Source organism: Salmo salar, chromosome 12 (assembly GCF_965601325.2).
Source record: "Salmo salar chromosome 12, fSalSal1, whole genome shotgun sequence".
In the NCBI taxonomy this organism is placed as follows: Eukaryota; Metazoa; Chordata; class Actinopteri; order Salmoniformes; family Salmonidae; genus Salmo; species Salmo salar.
Genome location: NC_138302.1, coordinates 39,180,441 through 39,203,390, shown reverse-complemented (window position 1 = coordinate 39,203,390; position 22,950 = coordinate 39,180,441). Strand labels below are relative to the sequence as shown.

Here is a 22,950-nt window from a genome sequence, read left to right as displayed (position 1 = left end):
ACAAGCCTTTATAATGTATTTTAATAATGATTATAACATGTCATGTCTCTTTATGCATCAACATTTCAACTGAATGCCTGGTATTTACTAGTCAGGATCATGTCTCAAGTTTTAATGTCACATGCACAAGTACAGTGAAATGCATACTATAAGCATACTATATACAGGAAATATTTAAAAAGTCAGTTCCAGTACAATATTTACATGTACAGGGATACTGGAGTGACGGAGGTAGATATGTATAGGGGTAAGGTGATAGGCAACAGGATATATGTGTAGAGTCAGTATACATGTATGTACATATCATGTGTGAGTGAGCGAATGATGGAGTGAGTGTTTGTGTGTTGTGTTGTGTTGCCCCAAGGGGTTACTCCTTATATTCTGTATTCTGACTATTTTCAGCTAACTGGGACCTCAGGCCTGCCACCCACAAAGAGACTGTGAAAGCTATTATTACTAGAGAAAACAAAGCTTTCTCCTGCAATTTTCCTCCTCTGCCACAAAAACAAATAATGAAAGCACCCGATGGAGTTGTTTGAGGGGGGCTCCATTTTTGTTTTACCTCACAGTAAAAAAAAAAAGAAAAAAAGACCAAAAGTCTATTGGCTTTTGTTTGCGTTGTCAGGCCAGTGTGAAGGTGAATACCTGCTGTGTAAGGGAGGAGCACAAGGGAAGAATAAAACAAACATGTCTTTAACTTGTATTGTAGTCGAAAAATAGAGAGAGTGAACAAATGTGAACGATGATGAAGGCCAGTGATGAAGAGGCGTCTAGCAGCTAGCTTGGCGTGTTGATTCTATTTGGCATTGTCCGGATGGATGGCGGTATATTCAAGCGGTTAGGATTCCTGGTTCTCACCCAGGCGGCCCGGGTTTGACTCCCGGTATAGGAACGAGTCCTTGGGCTCCCGAGTGGCGCAGCGGTCTAAGGCACTGCATCTCAGTGCTAGAGGCGTCACTACAGACCCTGGTTTGATTCCAGGCTGTATCACAACCGGCCGTGATTGGGAGTCCCATAGGGCGGCGCACAATTGGCGTCGTCCGGGTTAGGGTTTGGCCGGGGTAGGCCGTCATTGTAAATAAGAATTTGTTCTTAACTGACTTGCCTAGCTAAATAAAATTAAAATAAAATGGTATATTGGGTTGACGGGTTATTAGGCACATTCCTGTTGTCCATCATAACATTCAAATTGAGTTGATTAGATAAGAATCTGGGTGTGTTGTTCCTACCTTTCGTTTTCACTAGTAAAGCATTAAGAAGTGTTCATTCAGATTGGGGGTGCGTTCCCGCTTGAATTTGGTTAAGAGGGGAGTGAATTCGCTCATACTTTGAGAACTTCCTACCAAGCTCCTATGTGCGTCAGACACACACAGTTTTTCCTCTTAACAGATGATTCTGAACTGAAGACTTGTAACCACATTAAGGCTTAGCCTATTGGGTGATTGTCATTTACTCTGAGTTACTCTGTAATGTATAACGTATTTCATGTACACTGTAATTGTTTGAATCTCAAGTCTTTCGTGACTAATACATTATATTAGCTGAATTGAGTAAATGCATTCCTCGTTTTACAGAGCCATTATTTGATTGACTTTGATTTGCCTTTCATTTGATAGTTGATTAATTACACTAAACACATAGAGCATGCTTGGGTAACACCTTAACATCCCCGAACTGCTTGCCTCAATAAATTCATGCTTGAACATTGGTCGCCAAGATTAGCTATTTGTATCTAGCCTCTTAATAATTGCATTTGTATTATGCTAATTAGATTTCCATGTGGGCGTCAACCTTATATATATATTTTTTTTAGGTGGACAGTTGCATTCAGAACCATGTTAAATGTCTCGAAGATGTCACTTAAAAAGAGACAGAGGAGTTGGCATGGGTTTTCTAGGGCTGCAGTCTCTGGCACACATATGGTGCTGGCAGAGGTTTGAATCCAGCCTTGTGACCCATTCTCTTTCTGGCATTCTCTCATCATCTCTCGCTCTACTTTTCCGTCATCGAAGCAAGCATTCTCTCCGGAGTAAGACACAGTACTTACTTGGTATTCTGATCTGGTGGTGGTTGAGGACTGTTAGAACCTCCACAGCGTGTGTCTTGTTGTCAAATTCGAATAAGCCCGAGATCGTTTTGGAGCTGGCTAAAAGGGAGAGGGAAAAACATCAGCACAAATTGAAAAAAAGATAGTGATTGGAAAAGATAACATGTGAAAGTGCTTGTTAATAGTAAATAACAATATGTTATACGCATTTAATAAGTATTTCATCATTCGTAAACATTGATACGCATTGCAATTTATAAGCATTTACAACATGTATGATAATTTGGAAAGCATTTATGAACATTTATAGAAAAGCATTCATAGTGGTCTATTCATATCAATCATAGTAGAATACAATGTATCTATTTATTTTATTCCTTATTAATTACATTTAGGTGCCTAGCTGTTGCTGACACATTTAGAAAAACAGCTGAATGTCTATGACTAGTACCTCTACTGAATTGACGCATGCTATATAACATCCATTTAGTCCAACACAATGAATGGAATGAGCACTTACGTTTTGCATCGAAGACTTTGAACTTGATGAAACCAGGTACCTCATGCTCTGTACATAACTAAACATAAAAGCACACAACAGAAAGGATTCAGCTATTGCGTCAACATTGCTTCATTCAGTGTTTTGTATAAATAATCCACTAGATGGTGATGGTATGATGTGAATCTCAACACTGGACAATAAATAGGCTACTACAGGCAAGTGTTATTCAAACCTGGTCTTGGAGGGCCACTGTCTGTCTGATGCCAAATAACTTATTGCAAACATTTGAATGCCTGTTTATTAAAATGTTAAGAACAATCACCCCACTTGCTTGTGTCCTCTCTACCCTATAGGCAGATGTCTCCTGTTACCCATTCTCAGGGTCATCCAAACTTTTAATTCCACTATAGAAAGGGTTCAACCTCCCCTTAACCCAACCTCCCGCCTCTCTAAACATCAGTCACCATTCCAGCCTAAACACCCACCCCTTCCTTCCTTCCTTCCTTCCTTCCTTCCTTCCTTCCTTCCTTCCTTCCTTCCTTCCTTCCTTCCTTCCTTCCTTCCTTCCTTCCTTCCTTCCTTCCTTCCTTCCTTCCTTCCTTCCTTCCTTCCTTCCTTCCTTCCTTCCCTCCCTCCCTCCCTCCCTCCCTCCCTCCCCTCCACACCCACCCTCTGCAGCTCGTCCTCAGTGATGCAGGGAGGGACATTGTAGAAGTGCAGCACAGTGGCGGGCGGCTGGATGATGTTCTTGGACGCCTGGCCCACGCTGCTGAAGCGGTTGTTCCGGGTCATGGCGAAGTCCTTGTAGCTGCTGCTGCCGTCCTCCAGCTCAAACACCTGACTGGGGATGACCGCGTGCTGCTTGGAGACACTGGAGGGAGGGAAAGATCGAGGAAGGGAGGGATGAATGGATAGAGCAATAGATAGATAGACAGATAGATAGAGAGTGTGTAACAGGAATGATAAACAAGGGAAGGGAGGGATGGGGAAGAGATAAGAAGATGAGTAAAGGAGAGGAATCAGAACGCAGCTGATAGATTTCCAGCCATAGAAAATCTATATGTAATTCTATGTTGCCAGCTCTCCTTTAGTGGGTGAACAAAAAGGAAGCATTTAAAATGGGGTTTATACATTCATGAGGCCAAGGTAAAGATAGGGATAGGAAGACATGTCTTGACCCTCTAACAACAAATTGGCTCTCAAGGGCCGAGGGGAACAAGAGGTTAGGTACGTATCAGGTTAGTGCTGCAAGAGGCTAATTCCCAACGGGTTGAAGGGGATTTATGAAATGCCCTTTAGGTTTTTCAATGCTATGCAGTCTCTCATTTAGAGGCCTTGTGATATAACTATCGCTGTTTGTTTAACATGCTATAATTATTCTGGCATTGTTTGTATTGTAACATTCTATACTATTTGGGGCATTGTTTATAACATGCTATGGAAAACTATGTATTTTATGCCACGAAATCCATCTCTTTCACAACATATAGCATGTTACAAACAACGCCCCGCATGTTGCAGCAATGTCTTCAGATTGGTATGCAGTCAGTTGGTGGTGGACCGTCCACCAACATAATGAAACGCTGTTTGAATTCCTTGCGGCGAGGTTGAGGCCCAGCGGAGCTGAACGAAGCCTCATCTGAACTGGATCTAGCAGCTAAGGCAATTCATTATTCTGATAGATGGAGGCTGCCAATTTGATAGGGCAATGCAACCCACACAGAGGCTTTGAACAGCCAATGCTGTCGAGACAAATAAGTGCGCCTCCTCTGTCGCTTTTGAAGATTCCAAAACACAAACTTGCTAAGCAACAGACTGATGATAATGATGTTGGTAATAGCTATTTCTAAAGTAAATGTTGACATTTTTTATCGAAATGTAAGAGTGTTATATCTAGGTCATAAATTACAACATTTACTGAAGGAAAGTTTTATTTTATGTAAGGCCAAAATAAAGAGTTACAAGTTATGTAAGCCAAACTATACATTTTTGTTTCTGTTGCTTTAGCGAAAACATGCTATTAAGTATCATGGTATAGGCCCTGTTAAAATCCTTCTAAAATCCTCTTTTCCTTCCTTCCTAGAAGTAATTATTGATCTAAAACTAGATGAAACCAAGGGGACCATTAGGTTCTAAGTGTTCAAACAATGTCTCTTTCAAAAAATGACCTTGCATCCTCTCTTCTTGCCTCCTTCTCAAAACGCATTTGAGGAGAAGATCCAAGGTTCTTCCCTTACACCTGTTCTTCCAACGTATTTTGACAAGGAGGCACGGAGCGATGACGCGAGGAATCGAGGAAAGATGAATGTCACGCTCATCAAGGTAGGGTTCAGGTGGTGGGGGGGGTCAAAGGTGAAACATGTAACCTCCTCACCAGACGTTGAGCCTCTTGCTGAACACCTTGATGCTGTTGAGGTGTGTGATGGATCGGTCCACAGCGTACTCATCTCCCATCTCTACCAGTGCGGTGCCCGGGACGCTCTTCATAAACTTCACCTGGGGCGTAAATAAGACCGAATGGCATCACTGTGAATCAATACAGACCTTCTGATATTCTACTAGATGACACTGATCTTGGGTCAGTTTTGCATTTCCTCTACTACTTGCTGCTCTTCGACGACGCCAGTACTACTCCAGTACCAACACACATGATTCAATTGGTCAACTAATCACTAAGCACACTTTTGTTTTTAATCCAGGTTAATACAGAGACCAAACGGAATAAGTCTCAATCCAAAACATATTACGGTTCAGGGTTCAATTGAATCAAACTGGTAGGCACTCCCCTCACAGTGGTAGATTGCTGGCAGTTTTTCTGTAACCAAAGCTACTGCATAAAGATTGCCATGGCAACTTTGATTGTATCCACCCCCGAGTCACACTAGCTGTCACTCGACTGCCCTCAAACCTCTCATTTAAAAAGGGGCAATCCAGGCAATCCAATCTAGCTTTAATCGCGTGTGAAAACAGTCGCTGACACTGACCTTCTCAATATTCCCGTACAGGCAGAAGAGGTTGAAGATGCGGGTGCAGTTCATCTTGGCGGGGTGCAGGCCGCTCACCATGGCGACCGACGAGCTGGAGGCGTGGCCCATATAGGAGGAGGTCTGGGGCAGGGGGTAGGCGACCACCTCCTGGACGTCATGGGGGGAGCTCCTCTTGTACCTGTTATTGCTGGGCACGGGCAGCAGGGGGCAGTGTGACCCTGGAGAGTGGGAGAGAGAGAGAGAGAGAGTGGGAGAGAGAGAGAGAGAGAGAGAGAGAGAGAGAGAGAGAGAGAGAGAGAGAGAGAATAAGACAATGAGAGAAAGTGAGAAATAGAGAGAGAGAGAGAGAGAGAGAGAATAAGACAATGAGAGAAAGTGAGAAATAGAGAGAGAGAGAGAATAAGACAATGAGAGAAAGTGAGAAATAGAGAGAGGAGATGGGGATAGAGAGAGAGAGAGAGAGAGAGAGAGAGAGAGAGAGAGGGGGGCAGGAGAGAAAGAAAGAGAGACAAAATATAGATTAGGGGAGAGAGAGAAAGTGAGAGAGAGAAAGAAAGAAAGAAATAGAGTGGGTGAGAGAGGGAGAGACAGAGGGGGCAGAGAGTACGAGAGAGACAGAGGGGGGCAGAGAGAGAGAGAGAGAGAGAGAGAGAGAGAGAGAAAGAACAAGAAAAAGCTGCCACAGACATAGAATGACCTTATTGGGGATGGTTGAGATGACAGTGCAAACTTCTCCCCTCACCCCTCAGCCCCCAGTCCTCAGCCCCCAGTCCTCAGCCCCCAGCCCTCAGCCCCCCACGAAGAAGGAGAAAGAATTCCAGCAGTACTAAAAAAGGTCCTAGACCATTTTCTACACCACTGCACCCAGTTTCCCCTGCAGATCTTGCTAATTACCAAGTGCCTTCAAGAGTAGCCGCTCACATCACCACATTCTTTCCAAACTCCCGACACACACATATGCACACACACGCACGCACACACGCACGCACACACACACACACACACACCTATGACTATATGACACACGCACACACACACATACGCAGACACCACCCCTCCTCCCCCTGTGTTTCCATCCATCCAACCTCCACCACCTCCTCCAGATGTAAGTGTCTGTAGGGGATGGAGCTTAATTACAGGATACCCAAAACCCAGCTGCACAATGACAGTCACACACACAGAGAGAGAGAGAGAGAGAGAGAGAGAGAGAGGAGAGAGAGAGAGAGGAGAGAGGAGAGAGAGAGAGAGAGAGAGAGAGAGAGTGAGAGAGAGAGAGAGAGAGAGAGAGATGGACAAATAAAGAGAGGGATGGGGGAAAAAATAGATAGAATGAGAGATTCTGAGAAAGAGAGAGATGATGAGTCTGAGAGAGGGATACAGAGAAAGGGAGAGGCTGGGAGAAAGAAAGGTGGAAGAAGAGAGACTGAAAGAGGAGAATGAAAGAGGGATCTAGAGAGAGAGATGCTGAGAGAGGGAGCGAGAGATGGAGAAAGAGAGAGGTGAGTCACAATGAGAGGGATAAAGAGAGAGGGAGTAAGCATGTGTGTGTTTGTGTGTGTGTGTGAGGGAGAGACATGAGATAAAAAGAGAGAAAGAGCGAGGGAGGGAGGGAGGGAGGGAGGGATAAAGAGAGGCAGCGAATTTGAGCGACACTGACCATAGCCGTTGTCGCTGTAGGAGGACGGATGCTCTCCCAGAATGGCCTGGCGTTGCCTCCCCTTCCCCCGCTCTGCAACACAGAGAGAATACACAGTGTAAGGCAAATGTGAAGTGACAATGCCACCAGGTGCCAACTGCACATCCATCCCCTCAAAATGCACAGACACGCACAGATACACACACAGAGACTAACAGACACAGGCACACACACATGCACACATGGGATTAACACACACAAGACTAACACACAAGCACATATACGCACACACACACACACAAATTGGCACATTTGCACGCCAGCCTAGGAATGACTGAAAACCATAAAACCACACTACGCAAGCCGATTCGATTTAGTAACAGCAAATCTAGACACTACTTGACACTTGTGGTAATTGGCATAACAGCAAAGCAAGACACGTTTGGTTCACATTTGGCCTTTCACTTCAAATGACACATTTCTCTTCTTTGGCTGACTGAGCCTGGGTGAATTGCAGAGGAACGATAAAAAAGTGTGGGGGGGTTTCGGGAAGAGGGGCGTGTTAAAATGACAGTTAAAATGTCACAGTTACAGTTCAATGGCCTCGGGTGGAACGTTGACCCAGATAGGAGGGAAAATGCACTGACATGGAAAAAGGTATATTAAGCAGCCTTCTACCCTAATCCTCTTACTGTGAACCAGGAAAGGGACAAACAGAACAAAGATAAGTCTTTTCAGCCCATCTTTTCCCCAATGCAGCTTACTGGCAGAGTCGCAGACAAACCCACTCGAGGTGCTGTCAGAACTAAGACTGAAGCATATGTAATATAATTGTTTTCATGTAAGGTGTCCCAATGAAGTTACAGATATGGAGCACTGCTGGAAACGGCCTCCGTCTTTGTTAGCCTGGTCCCAGATCTGTTTGTGCTGTATACCTCTATGGGGCTTTGTCTGTACAGCACAAGCAGATATAGGACCAGGCTATCTCACTGCAACCTTCACTCATCAAACAAACGTCATCTAATATGAAACGATTCCTTAACATTTTCGAGGAGCTGGTTGGAGGTGGTGGCGTGACTATTTCAATGACCTACGGACAACCATCAACTCAGTGAACCCCGTTACAGTGAGGATTTGAGAGGAGTGTGTGCGCCAGACTGCTGTTCACGTGCACGTGTCTTTCAGCGCAAGCGCCAATGACTCAACCTGCGCTACATCATTTGAACATCATTTCAAAGTCTCATTTCAACAATGCGAGAGAGAACTGGTGCTGCTCGACGCAGACACAAACGGAAGGTGCAGCGCGGAGTTGAAAGAGAACGCATGCCGTCCACAGGGGACCAAGCTCATGCAGAGCTAAGCTAATTGGTACAAAACGAGCAGTTAGGCGGGCAGGAACCGGTGGGATTGGTGGGTTGCCGTACTTGTACAGAAACCCCAAAGAGAGGGGGAGAGGAGAAGGATTAACTGAGAGGAGAGGAGGAGTGGCCTTGATGCCTGCACTGAGCCGACAGGTTCGCCATTCGCCTGACAGAGTGGCAGAGAGAGAGAAAGAGAGAGGGGGGAGGAAGAGCGAGAGAGACGGCGGGAGAGAGTGAGGAGGGGAGAGAGAAAGAGCAAGAGATACAAAGAGGCCTCTGACAATGACGTCATCCCAGTAGTTGGGATAAATCTATGGAAATTGTATCTGCCCACATAAACCTGGCAGTACATAGGGGATCAATAAATGTAAAAAACGATAGAGATACTGTGAAACAGGTTTTTTTTTTTTTACAGGTAAGGGGTAAGAGATGTGTGGAACACACCTGACGTGTTTCTCTCGTGTCTTATCTAAATGTTTAATAAGGCACGTCCACTGCAGGTGCGAATACACTTCTAGACTTTACTTGAAGTGTTTTGAGGCAATGTTCTTGAGTACCTTCGAGGCAATGTACTCAAAAGAATGAACAAGAGGTTTGAAAGACAACATCCATAAACTACTATGTGATTCTGATGAGAAGAATTACATCTATTTACACGCAGTCCTTCTCTATGTTTGTATAATAAGCTACTGTATAGACACCGAACAAATCCTTTTTGAAGAGCATCTGATATGGTAAGGGCCTCAAGTTCGAATATAGCATTTCAATTTCCCCAAAATGCAAGCTGATTAGGATTTAAATTTACCATCTGTGGCTCAAGAGGATTGTGTGGGGTTGTTTTATTTTAATTTCTCTCTGTTTGCACTAAAGTTCTTCCAATCCATTATTATTCAGCCTTTTTTCATGTCAGCATTTTATTCTCCGCTTCTTGCTATTTTTCTATTTGCTTGTCTGTCTCCTTCCTCCGGTCAATAGAAACAATTGGAAGCTAACCACACATCTTCAACTCCACGGCAAAAAGTCCTTGACGCCGTCAAAGTCAAACAGACCTTCAAATCCAATACACGGCAAGGACGATCGATTGGAAAGCAGCCCTGGCTTGTGGGTGATAAGACACTGTTTACCCTCCATTTGTGGCAAGAGAATTGGAATCGGGGTTGGCCGTGTCAATCACACTGTCCAACAGACGTTTAATCAAGCCCAAGTCACACAAGGCAGGCTTTCTGCTTGGTTAAAAACCATGCTCCCATTTATATGAATATGATTATGGGATGTAGTCCATCTACGGCACCTCATATTGTTAAAGAATCCCCAGTACATGAGAGCTTCAAATTCAGAGAACAAGGGTTCTCTTTTATTGAGCATTGCAATGCTATAATATTTGGTGTGGGGACAATGCTATTGTACAGTGCATTCGGAAAGTATTCAGACCCCTTGACTTTTTACACATTTTGTTATGTTACAGCCTTATTCTAAAATTGATTAGATCATTGTTCCCCTCGTCAATCTACACACAATACCCCATAATGACAAAGCAAAAACAGGTTTTTAGAACATTTGGCAAATGTCACATTTACACAAATATAACATTTACATAAGTATTCAGACCCTTTACTCAGTACTTTGTTGAAGCTCCTTTGGCAGCGATTATAGCCTCGAGTCTTCTTGGGTATAACGCTACAAGCTTGGCACACCTGTATTTGGGTAGTTTCTCCCATTCTTCTCTGCAGATCCTCTCGAACTCTGTCAGGTTGGATGGGGAGCGTCGCTGCACAGCTATTTTTATGTCTCTCCAGAGATGTTTGATCGGGTTCAAGAACAGGCTTTGGCTGGGCCACTCAAGGACATTCAGAGACTTGTCCCAAAGCCACTCCTGCGTTGTCGTGGCTGTGTGCTTAGGGTCCTGTTGGAAGGTGAACCTTCACCCCAGTCTGAGGTCCTGAGCGCTCTGGAGCAGGTTTTCATCAAGGATCTCTCTGGACTTTTCTCCGTTCATCTTTCCCTCGATCCTGACTAGTCTCCCAGTCCCTGCCGCTGAAAAACATCCCCACAGCATGCTGCCACCACCATGCTTCAGGTTTCCTCCAGATATGACGCTTGGCAGTCAGGACAAAGAGTTCAATCTTGGTTTCATCAGACCAGAGAATCATGTTTCTAATGGTCTGAGAGTCCTAGGTGCCTTTTGGAAAACTCCAAGTGGGTTGTCATGTGCCTTTTACTGAGGAGTGACTTCCGTCTGACCACTCTACCATAAAGGCCTGATTAGTGGAGTGTTGCAGAGATGGTTGTCCTTCTGCAAGGTTCTCCCATCTCCACAGAGGAACTCTTGAGCTCTGTCAGAGTGACCATCGGGTTCTTAGTCACCTCCCTAACCAAGACCCTTCTCCCCCGATTGCTCAGTTTGGCCGGGCGGACAGCTCTAGGAAGAGTCTTGGTGCCGATTTTGCAGTTTTTCCTACTTACAAAGCATGTAGAGGTCTGTAATTTTTATCATATGTACACTTCAACTGTGAAAGACTGAATCTAAAAAATCCAGAAAATCACATTGTATGATTTTTAAGTAATTCATTTGCATTTTATTGCATGACATAAGTATTTGATCACCTACCAACCAGTAAGAATTCCGGCTCTCACAGACCTGTTAGTTTTTCTTTAAGAAGCCCTCCTGTTCTCCACTCATTACCTGTATTAACTGCACCTGTTTGAACTCGTTACCTGTATAAAAGACACCTGTCCACACACTCAATCAAACAGACTCCAACCTCTCCACAATGGCCAAGACCAGAGAGCTGTGTAAGGACATCAGGGATAAAATTGTAGACCTGCACAAGGCTGGGATGGGCTACAGGACAATAGGCAAGCAGCTTGGTGAGAAGGCAACAACTGTTGGCGAAATTATTAGAAAATGGAAGAAGTTCAAGATGACGGTCTGGGCCTCCATGCAAGATCTCACCTCGTCGGGCATCAATGATCATGAGGAAGGTGAGGGATCAGCTCAGAACTACACGGCAGGACCTGGTCAATGACCTGAAGAGAGCTGGGACCACAGTCTCAAAGAAAACCATTAGTAACACACTACGCCGTCATGGATTAAAATCCTGCAGCGCACGCAAGGTCCCCCTGCTCAAGCCAGCACATGTCCAGGCCCGTCTGAAGTTTGCCAATGACCATCTGGATGATCCAGAGGAGGAATGGGAGGTCATGTGGTCTGATGAGACAAAAATAGAGCTTTTTAGTCTAAACTCCACTCGCCGTGTTTGGAGGAAGAAGAAGGATGAGTACAAACCCAAGAACACCATCCCAACCGTGAAGCATGGAGGTGGAAACATCATTCTTTGGGGATGATTTTCTGCAAAGGGGACAGGACGACTGCACCATATTGAGGGGAGGATGGATGGGGCCATGTATCGCGAGATCTTGGCCAACAACATCCTTCCCTCAGTAAGAGCATTGAAGATGGGTCGTGGCTGAGTCTTCCAGCATGACAACGACCCGAAACACACAGCCAGGGCAACTAAGGAGTGGCTCCGTAAGAAGCATCTCAAGGTCCTGGAGTGGCCTAGCCAGTCTCCAGACCTGAACCCAATAGAAAATCTTTGGAGGGAGCTGAAAGTCCGTATTGCCCAGCGACAGCCCCGAAACCTGAAGGATCTGGAGAAGGTCTGTATGGAGGAATGGGCCAAAATCCCTGCTGCAGTGTGTGCAAACCTGGTCAAGAACTACAGGAAACATATGATCTCTGTAATTGCAAACAAAGGTTTCTGTACCAAATATTAAGTTCTGGTTTTCTGATGTATCAAATACTTATGTCATGCAATAAAAAGCAAATGAATTACTTAAAAATCATACAATGTGATTTTCTGGATTTTTGTTTTAGATTCCGTCTCTCACAGTTGAAGTGTACCTATGATCAAAATTACAGACCTCTACATGCTTTGTAAGTAGGAAAACCTGCAAAATCGACAGTGTATCAAATACACTGCTCAAAAAAATAAAGGGAACACTAAAATAACACATCCTAGATCTGAATGAATGAAATAATCTTATTAAATACTTTTTTCTTTACATAGTTGAATGTGCTGACAACAAAATCACACAAAAATAATAAATGGAAATCCAATTTATCAACCCATAGAGGTCTGGATTTGGAGTCACACTCAAAATTAAAGTGGAAAAACACTACAGGCTGATCCAACTTTGATGTAATGTCCTTAAAAGAAGTCAAAATGAGGCTCAGTAGTGTGTGTGGCCTCCACGTGCCTGTATGACCTCCCTACAACGCCTGGGCATGCTCCTGATGAGGTGGCGGATGGTCTCCTGAGGGATCTCCTCCCAGACCTGGACTAAAGCATCCGCCAACTCCTGGACAGTCTGTAGTGCAACGTGGTGTTGGTGGATGGAGCGAGACATGATGTCCCAGATGTGCTCAATTGGATTCAGGTCTGGGGAACGGGCGGGCCAGTCCATAGCATCAATGCCTTCCTCTTGCAGGAACTGCTGACACACTCCAGCCACATGAGGTCTAGCATTGTCTTGCATTAGGAGGAACCCAGGGCCAACCGCACCAGCATATGGTCTCACAAGGGGTCTGAGGATCTCATCTCGGTACCTAATGGCAGTCAGGCTACCTCTGGCGAGCACATGGAGGGCTGTGCGGCCCCCCAAAGAAATGCCACCCCACACCATGACTGACCCACCGCCAAACCGGTCATGCTGGAGGATGTTTCAGGAAGCAGAACGAGTTTTTCCTAGCCACTGTGCTTCAACATCTGCATTGCTTGCTCTTTGGAGTTTTAGGCTGGGTATCTGTATAGCACTTTGTGACAACTGCTGATGTGAAAAGGGCTTTCTAAAATAAATGTGATTGATTGGTTGCAATAAAATATTTATTTGAGTACGTATACACAATCAGGACTTGATTCAATCAGATGTCTCTCTTCCTAACTATGTACGTAAACACATCTGGATAAGATAAGGTTGGGTTAGTGGATAAAATACAATTTGTGATTAAAAAATGAAGGCACTACTAAACTCGGGTTTCCCAAACTCGGTCCTGGGGCCCTGCCTGGGGGCACATTTTGTTTTTTTGCCCAAGCACTAACTACCCAGCTGATTCAAATAATCAAAGCTTGATGATGATTTTGGGAAACCCTGTTCAAGACAGTGACGCCTGTGCCCTACCCGCTCTGATCTGCAGCACTGAGAAAGAAGTAGGGGACGCTAAAGCAACAGCAAGCTACAGCACTATAAGCACAGGAAGTGGTACACTGAGAGGGTGACCATCATCAGCAAAATCTGACATTTCTATTGACAATTAATACATAAAACAGAAGGATCTGTATGTAACCAAGGTTCTCTGATGGAACAAGTGCGAATGACTGTAAGAGAAAAAAAAAAATTTTTTAACAGAGAGGTTATTTTGACTAATTTTAGTTAGGCGATGAAGAAGACTAGGCAGGGACAAATACTGAGGCCTAATGTTGAAGAGAAATCAACAGACGAACTGGCAAATTGAGATTCATGGCCACTCTTTAAGGAACGAATGTAAAACCACAATGGCGGAACTCATTTCTTGTCACAGCCCATTTCAACTGATTATGCGTCTGTAGGAGTGTGAAGGTTGAAATGGTTTTGAAATGGTTTGACAACCACGGCTACAGATTTGAGGGTTGCTCTGCTCACCATATTTTAATTTCAGCTCTTTGTAAAACAGAAGTGACACACACAACAGACACACACAAATGTTGTATTCATTAGAGCATGCAATGGGAGAATGGTTTAAAAACGTCTTGCAACAGAGAACTAAAATGTGCGTTTCTTATTGGACACGTCCAGGTAGTCTCTCCTTGTTCCAGTCCGTTTTCTTCAATTTGCTACCTAATGAATACGACCCTAGTACATGAAGAGATTCAGCAGGAAGGAAGGATATCGTACCTCGCCTGACGAGAAAGGGCTTGGTGTAGTCCCAGCTATCATTGTCGTTGCGGAGGACGTTGAGTCGCGTGGGCTGCATGGGGAGAGAGAGCAGAGCACCGCTGCATGTGTGTTAGGGGTCCACAGGAATCCTGGTGGAGTGTGTGTGAGCACTGTGTGTGTATGGAGGGTTTGTGAGTGTGTGTGTTTACCCGAGCGTATTCTATCTTCAGGGTACAGCAGCCGGCGTATATGTCTGCTCCGTTGAGTGCTGATTTTGCCTTCTGGGCATTTTTGACAGTTTCGAACGTGGCGACACCATTAAGGAAGAGCAACTAGGAGGATCTCAGTGGAATAATTCAAAACATTGTGTGGCAAACAGAATAGATCAGTGTAGAATCACAAATGACCAGAAGGAAATAACATAGGAGATGGAGCAAGAACTACAAGCCAACCCTGCAGATGACTAAGGCTGTTTGCATACTCTTAGGTCACTCAGCCCAATGTAGTTATGCTTCAGAGAAGCTGTAATCAGCTCAGCAATTGCAGATTTGTTTATAGAATAGGGCCCTGTTCAAATCCTCCCAAAAAGCATTCTCCTCCCTCGCTTCCTTGTAAGTCATCACTCATCTGACATGGCATAATTGGTGCAATACAATGGAAAGCTTGCTTACGTCAATCCATTCATGTCAGAACAGTAATTAGTTGAAGAAGGTAGGAAGGAAGGGTTGATTTTTAAGAGTATTTGAACAAGGCCCTATTCTATATCCATATTGGCAGTGACTGAGCTGACTCCAGCTACTCTAAAGCACAGTTTCAATGGGTTGAGTGACTCTAGTCTCTAACCATCATGAAATCTGATCAAGCTGCTCTGGTTCCAGTAAGTTGCAGACGGCTAGATCTTTATGCAAATTTGGTAGTAAAAGTAAAATGCACTATAACAACCTAAGAGCATAAAAAGGTCGAAAATGTCTGTGTTAATATAATATAATTGAAATCTAATTGAGGTGGGCCAAATTGTCTTTCTGTTTCTCGCTTGTTGAGCCAATGTCTTCAAATGTTATATGATAAAATACAGTATGTGATGGTACTCCCATTGGAACACACACACACACACACACACACACACACACACACACACACACACACACACACACACACACACACACACACACACACACACACACACACACACACAGATAAGATCAAACACACATGCAACACAGAGCGCCTTAGAAACCCCCATTACCACGGCAACCACATCCCAGTGGCAATAAAACAGGGGATTTAAGCATCCATCTCCCATAAACCCCAAACCTGAAACAACAGTGACAACAATCCCTTGTCTCCTGAGATTCCATTGGCCAATCTCTGCTCCTAGTGGTACCATTAGCAAGAAACTCTAGACCAATATCTGTACATGATCCACATAATGAGCCAACTTGGGGACAAAGTGAAATTTTTATAATGCTAGACAGTAAATATAAACAGAGGCCCATTGCGTTACAATGTAACTACAAATAAGGGAACAATATGGGAATTAGTTATCAAATTACTATTCATGTTATTTTATTTCACCTATATTTAACCAGGTAGGCCAGTTGAGAACAAGTTCTCATTTACAACTGTGACCTGGCCAAAATAAAGCAAAGCAGTCCGACAAAAACAACAACACCGAATTACACATAAACAAACGTACAGTCAATAACACAACAGAAAAGAAAATTAGAAAGATCTATGTACAGTGTGTGCAAATGTAGAGGAGTGGGGAGGTAGGCAATAAATAAGCCATAGAGGCGAAAATAATTACAATTTAGCATTAATACTGGAGTGATATACTGCATGTGCAGATGATGATGTGCAAGTAGAGATACTGGGGTGCAAAAGAGCAAGAGGTTAAGTAATAATATGGGGATGAGGTAGTCGGGTGTGCTATTTACAGATTGGCTGTGTACAGGTACAGTGACCGGTAAGCTGCTCTGACAGCTGATGCTTAAAGTTAGAGAGGCAGATATAAGACTCCAGCTTCCGAGATTTTTGCTATTTGTTCCAGTCATTGGCAGCAGAGAACTGGAAGGAAAGGCGGCCAAAGGAAGTGTTGGCTTTGGGGATGACCAGTGAGATATACCTGCTGGAGTGCGTGCTACGGGTGTGTGTTGCTATGGTGACCAGTGAGCTGAGATAAGGCGGGGCTTTACCTAGCAAAGACTTATAGATGACCTGGAGCCAGTGGGTTTGGCGACGGATATGTAGTGAGGGCCAGCCAACGAGAGCATAGAGGTCGCAGTGGTGGGTGGTATATGGGGCTTTGGTGATAAAACGGATGGCACTGTGATAGACTACATCCAGTTTGCTGAGTAGAGTGTTGGGGGCTATTTTGTAAATGACAACGCCGAAGTCAAGAATCGGTAGGATAGTCAGTTTTATGAGGGTATGTTTGGCGGCATGAGTGAAGGAGGCTTTTTTGCGAAATAGGAAGCCGATTCTAGATTTAATTTTGGATTGGAGATGCTTAATGTGAGTCTGGAAGGAGAGTTTACAGTCTACTATGAACTAGGTATATCAGTACTTCAGTATATCAGTTAAAAAGTACTTCCCATTGGTGATTCTTTTTCCAAGAAGATACAAAAACTGAACACAAATGTGGTTCACACTCCAGAACTATATGCACTGACTGACCTACAACATGCTAAATATTACATAGGTTGTTATAAGGTTGATATAAGGCTTGCATAATGAAAAGTGTGTTGAAATATGGCCTCTAACCCACTACACATACTGGAGGTGTGCAAACCATAACAGACACACACACACACACTGCTTCCGACATACAAGCGAGCGCTGATGCTGTCAGGTGTTTATTCATGCGAGACGTGTGTGTGCCAGGAGTGTGTGTGATGCCGAGAGACAGTCATCCATATTTGATGAAGGGCCATCTCGTCCGCTGGAATGCTGCTCATGCTGCTCCAGCGCTCTCGAGGACCCGGTCGAGTAGAGTGGGTTCTGCTCCTCTACTCTGAAGCTTTTTACAGCCTGAGTGTGTGTGTGTGTGTGTGTGTGTGTGTGTGTGTGTGTGTGTGTGTGTGTGTGTGTGTGTGTGTGTGTGTGTGTTTCTGTGTGGGGCCAGCACTGACTGACAGCTTGTTTCCCACTCCAAAGTGACATACTGATGCAGGTGTGCAAACTCACACAAACCCACAGGGAGACATACACAGACATTTACGCAAAATCACTCATACAGACATACTCCTGAATCCACCCACATGTACATGCATCCACAGTAGATGCATCCTCGGCACACACCCGTGCATGCACGAACACACACGCACGCACGCACGCCTGCAGTAGCCCAGCTTGACTCCAGAAAGGATATTCCACCATGGCCTGGATTCCATTGCGTTTGAAGATGACAATGCGCAGCACGTTGCCTATGGGATTGCAGACTGTGTACAGAACATCCTAGAAGACAGAAGAGCAACGACTGGGTTTTGACTAATGCCGTAATGAACACAATAATAAGTCACAATTCAGGGGTGAGTTTCCTGAAAGCTTAGTAGTTCATGTGGTATTTTTCTAGATGACCCAGACCAACAACGCACGTCGAAAATAATTTAATGTTGCTTATTTTGATTATATTTGTTCATGGATAGAAGATTGGCTGTCAGTTAAACATACATTTTAGACTTTACGTTACTCTCTTGTGGCTGAGCAGCTGGGTTGTCGAGATAAATAACATGCCACATTAGCTACAAGGCTTTCGGGAAACCCAAGCTAAATCGCTGTGAACTAAATCATCGTAAGCAACACCATTGTAAAGTTAAACCATTCTGAACATAAACATTGTAAACTATTGTGACCAAAACCATTGCGGAACTATCGCAAACTTAACCATTGCATCGTGAACTAAACCATCATAAGTTAAAATACTGTAAGCTAAACCATCATAAGCAAACCTATCATGAATTAAAACAAGAACGAAACTATTGTAAGCCATACCATTGTGAACTAAACTATTTTAAATGAAACCATTGTAAACTAAACCACTGTGAGCAAAATCCTTGCAAGATTCCCACTGGGCACACAACGTCATTTCAACGTGGAGAATTGGGTAATATTTGGTAGATCCGTTGATCAATGTGGTTCCAACCTATTTACACCCACTCAAAAAGACAGCCAAAAGTTTGTTGAATTCCCAATGTGTTATCACTATGCTTTCAACCATCTAAAAGCACAACCAAATTCCAACGGAAAATCAATGTCTGATTTTTGTTTTAGTTTTCACCTAAATGTGTTATCGCCGCGCTTTAAACCATTTAAAAGCACAACCAAAGTTCAAATTGGAAAGTCAGATATTTAGGTCACCTAGATACAACAACTTAATGTGTTATCACTGCGCTTGATCTAATAGCACAACCACATGACCTAGATTGCAGTTACCTGAGACTACGTTAAAGAACATGGTGGATAAATGGCGTTTGAGTTTTTGTACAGATTATTAGTGCAATTGCAAAGATTTCCACAGACCTGCGGCCCTGAACACTTTCCATAAGAATACATTTATATTTACAGTAAACTCAAAATGTAGTCTTGGATGTGTTACTCATGTTCAGGTTGAATAAATACTGTTATATTAGTTTGTAAGATAGTAAATAGCATAATGTTAAGGCTGTCTTACAAAGGTAATATTGAATTGTGTTTGGTTGACAATGCAACCAAATATCAACATTTAAAGGAGATGTATCTACTGCTTGGATAGTTCCATCTGGGCCATTGGCTTAATTTTAGTATTTAACTTGTATTTGTGGTTGCGATGGAGACGTGAATCCAACATATAATTTGTTAACTTGTCGACAAGTTAATGGGCTATTTACCGTATTGCAAAAGTGATATTGAATTGTGTTTGGTTGTCAACACAACCAAATATCAACTTTTGAAGGAGATGCATCTTCTGTGTGGATAGCACTATCTGTACCACTGAGTTTGGCTTCAATTCCAGTTTGTAAACAAATGAATAATTGATTTGTTGGATTCACGTCTCCATTTCAACCAAACAATATATGTTAAAAAATAGGACTAAATCAAATCAAACTTTATATTCACTTTAAATCAAGTTTTATTTGATTTAATCCTATTCTTCAACTTGTATTTTTGGTTGCGATGGAGACGTGAATCCACATAAACCACAGCGTGCAACCCTAGGCCTACATGCATTGGCTATTTTTTGTTGAATCCTGGGCTGAATTTAAACAACAGCTGTTGATTACTTCCCAAATGCTACATAGGCCTAAATAGCGTCATTGATGATACACAGAATGATCGATAAAGAATGGTTACATTTCATTTGCTTTGTGAACCTACCCTTTGGAATGACTTTCATAGCAACAACGAGATTTCTCTACAATCATTCTCACGATAGCACATTGGCAAAGACAGAATCTCTAAACTTGCACGACAATCGTGTGCCGTATTCTATAGATGTAATCTCTGAACCCATGACCACATTCCATGCTACTTAGCTATCTACATTTTCTACATTTGGTCTGTCACTAGAGATCAGACTCAATGTTGCGGCGGGTTACTAATTTGTGCCTTTGTCACTGGTTCTTCCTTTGACAGCGATGTCATGATGATGGTGTTCAAGCGCCAGGCGCCGGTGGAGTTTAAAGACACAGAGAGTACCGACCAGTGTGTGACATTCGGCGTCAACGAATTCATATAGCATCAATGACGATATATGTCCTGTATGGCTCAGTTGGTAGTGCATGGCGCTTGATAAAGCCAGGATTGTGGGTTCGATTCCCTGGACCATCCACAGAGCCACCCACAAGTCAAATGTATGCAAGCATTACTGTAAGTCGATTTGAATGAAAGCATCTGCTAAATGACATATATATTATTGATAATAGTCAGTGACAAATATCAATGCTAAGCAGGGCTTGGTTACCGAAGGAATAGCTGTAGAGAGATCGACTGTCCAGTAAGAGGTGCTGCCCAGCCTATTGTCTTTTTCTTATAGTGGATATTACGTTGAAAATATGACGCTGTTAAAATTTGTACAAATTCAACATATTTTATACAAGGTTTGTCTATGTTGAAAATTGGTTACCACGATGACATAATCCTGTGGTTGAAATGATACCCCTCAAAACAACAGTTGATTACTTTTTTCAAATCCAATGTATTTTCCACGTAGATTCAACATCACAATATGTTGACAAATTATGTTGAAACAACGTTGATTTAGCCAGCTTGTGCCCAGTGGGTTGACTACCGTAATTTAAACTATTGAAAGCTAAACCATTGTAAACTAAACCATCGTCAACTAAACCATAGTGGACTAAACTATTGTCAACATTGTAAACTCAACCATTGCACTGAACTGGCATGAAGTTCATGAACTTACAGTGGTGATGGGATAGAGGGGATTCTGAATGGAGAGGAGCAGGACTTTGTTGCCACTGTTGGGGTCATCGGCGTTAGTTGGCCGCGTGATCCTCTTGCTGGTGGAGTAGTTGAAGAAGGCCTGCTGGCCGGCAATGTAGACCGCTTCGTTGGCGCCGCATGTCACGCACTGGTCGGCACTCTCCATGGCTTCAAACTCCACCAGCGCCTGACGCTTGAACGGCATCATCATGACGTAGCTGTCAAAGGAAGACCCAATGACAAAACACAATTAGTAACCCACCGCAACATCGAGGCTGATCTCTGGTGACCGACGAAATTGAGAAAATGTTGATAGCTACCTAGCATGAATGTGGTTATGGGTTCTGAGATTTCATCTATGGAATACGGCACACGATTGTCGTGCGGGTTTGTCATTTTGTCTCATGACAAAACTTTTCCCTTTTTATCGGATGCTGTGCAACACTCGACCAAAAAAATCAGACTGCACTATCAGTTGAAAACAGTGATAGTGGAAACTACCTGGAATCTACAGTACCTGCCATCTTGCTGCCAAAGAGGACCAGAATGGGAATAAACCTTAGGGCTTTAATGTGTTTTTATCCTCAATAATGTTTTATGTATGTAATGCTGGAGCAGCCAGCTACTTTTAATGATCTAATAAATTCAATCAATAAATCAATCAACAAACCTTGTTTCAGTCATGTTACAGATATTTGATGATTGTCAAACAACAATCCATGTTCTTACTTCTCAAACAATCCAAAGAAAATGATAGTTAATTTTACAACAACAACACATTTTTTATTTTGGGGGGAGGGGGGGGTGTTACAACAACATTTGTCACAAAGTGCTTTACAGTAACATGACCTAGCCCCCCAAAAAGCAAGCAAAAGGAAAAAACTCCCTAGAAAGAAGACATCTTCTTCCATTGATGTACAATCCATATGCACACTATCATCCTCAACTTTAGAATTAGTAAGCAACAAGCCCTACGTGTAATATATATCTCTTTACACAGCTCTCCTTTGGCAACAATCGTATCGATCAGAATCAGCATTCGGGAATCATCTACATCCTGCCACAGGAAACAGAGACAGCATTCATACACAGTAAGCGTCCCCACACACTGAAGACCTAGCCAGTGTTTCACTCAGTGGCCCATATTCAATTTTAGCTCCCCAGTTCCCTAGTTAGATATCTCAATGTTTTTCTTATACAGACTCCATGCAGGGATGGTAAAACAAAAGTAGATGCTCGTGTGAGAATTTGTCTCGTCTAACAGAACCCCAAAACACACTGAGGTTATTGCTTTGTAACTCAACATTTGTGAAGAGACCCCAGATAGAAACCAAACTCTTTTTAAGTTCTCGCCTCTCCTGAGGTGCTGTTGTTCACCGTGCATTCTATTTTTGTTGAACTAGAAAGAGTTCAACATAAGTTAAAATAAAATGTCCCTCTGGTTATGCTTTATTTTACAGTCAACAACTATTCATCTAGCTAGTATCTTATAATATATACTAAGAATGGCTGGTATTGGATAATTGTGATTATAAGACATTATAAGGTGGTCATCCCTGCATTATAACGGCATGATAATGCATTATACCCGCAGGCCCCAAAAATATATACCTTCTTGTTTTTGAAAGAACAACAAAAAGTACCAGAGAATGCACTACTTAAATTGCAGACAGAGCACACTCCACCCCCATAAATAACATTGCACAATAAAGCCTCCCCATCATTCTAATGTGAACGCTGTCTTTGAGGCTACTGTTTGAGTGGAGCTGACAGCTCCCGTTCACCGTGTCACAATATGTCTGCCTAAGGCGTACTCAGAGGGGTCTACAGTATATCGATATTGCACCGACCTAAAAATACCTTCGCCCGATCTCAATTCCGACTACAGCACCGGGAAACCTACTCCACCAGTGCACAAGTCAAGTCCTTCGCAATCAAATCCACATCCCATAATATCCTCAAAGCGGTGACCCCCCCGAGTTACGGAAATATCAAGTGACACTGGGATGGATGGAGGCAGAGAGATAGTTACAATAATCACAGGCATATTGGCCCCGTACACACTAAGGTTGTAAAACTGA

At 43.2% G+C, this 22,950-nt stretch overlaps 1 protein-coding gene across 1 annotated transcript in view; it reads right to left on the bottom strand.

Annotated features, from left to right (window-relative positions):
- Nucleotides 1-22,950, bottom strand: part of LOC106564787 (heterogeneous nuclear ribonucleoprotein L-like) — a 58,958-nt gene that overhangs the window by 1,547 nt on the left and 34,461 nt on the right. Inside the window, exons 3-12 of the mRNA XM_014131156.3 lie at nucleotides 20,850-21,087; nucleotides 17,820-17,905; nucleotides 14,659-14,755; nucleotides 14,468-14,540; nucleotides 7,194-7,265; nucleotides 5,534-5,754; nucleotides 4,924-5,045; nucleotides 3,219-3,420; nucleotides 2,568-2,625; nucleotides 2,048-2,146 (exon numbers count right to left, since the gene is read on the bottom strand). Coding sequence (XP_013986631.1) covers nucleotides 2,048-2,146; nucleotides 2,568-2,625; nucleotides 3,219-3,420; nucleotides 4,924-5,045; nucleotides 5,534-5,754; nucleotides 7,194-7,265; nucleotides 14,468-14,540; nucleotides 14,659-14,755; nucleotides 17,820-17,905; nucleotides 20,850-21,087 — 1,268 coding nt within the window. The remainder of the gene's footprint in view (nucleotides 1-2,047; nucleotides 2,147-2,567; nucleotides 2,626-3,218; nucleotides 3,421-4,923; nucleotides 5,046-5,533; nucleotides 5,755-7,193; nucleotides 7,266-14,467; nucleotides 14,541-14,658; nucleotides 14,756-17,819; nucleotides 17,906-20,849; nucleotides 21,088-22,950) is intronic.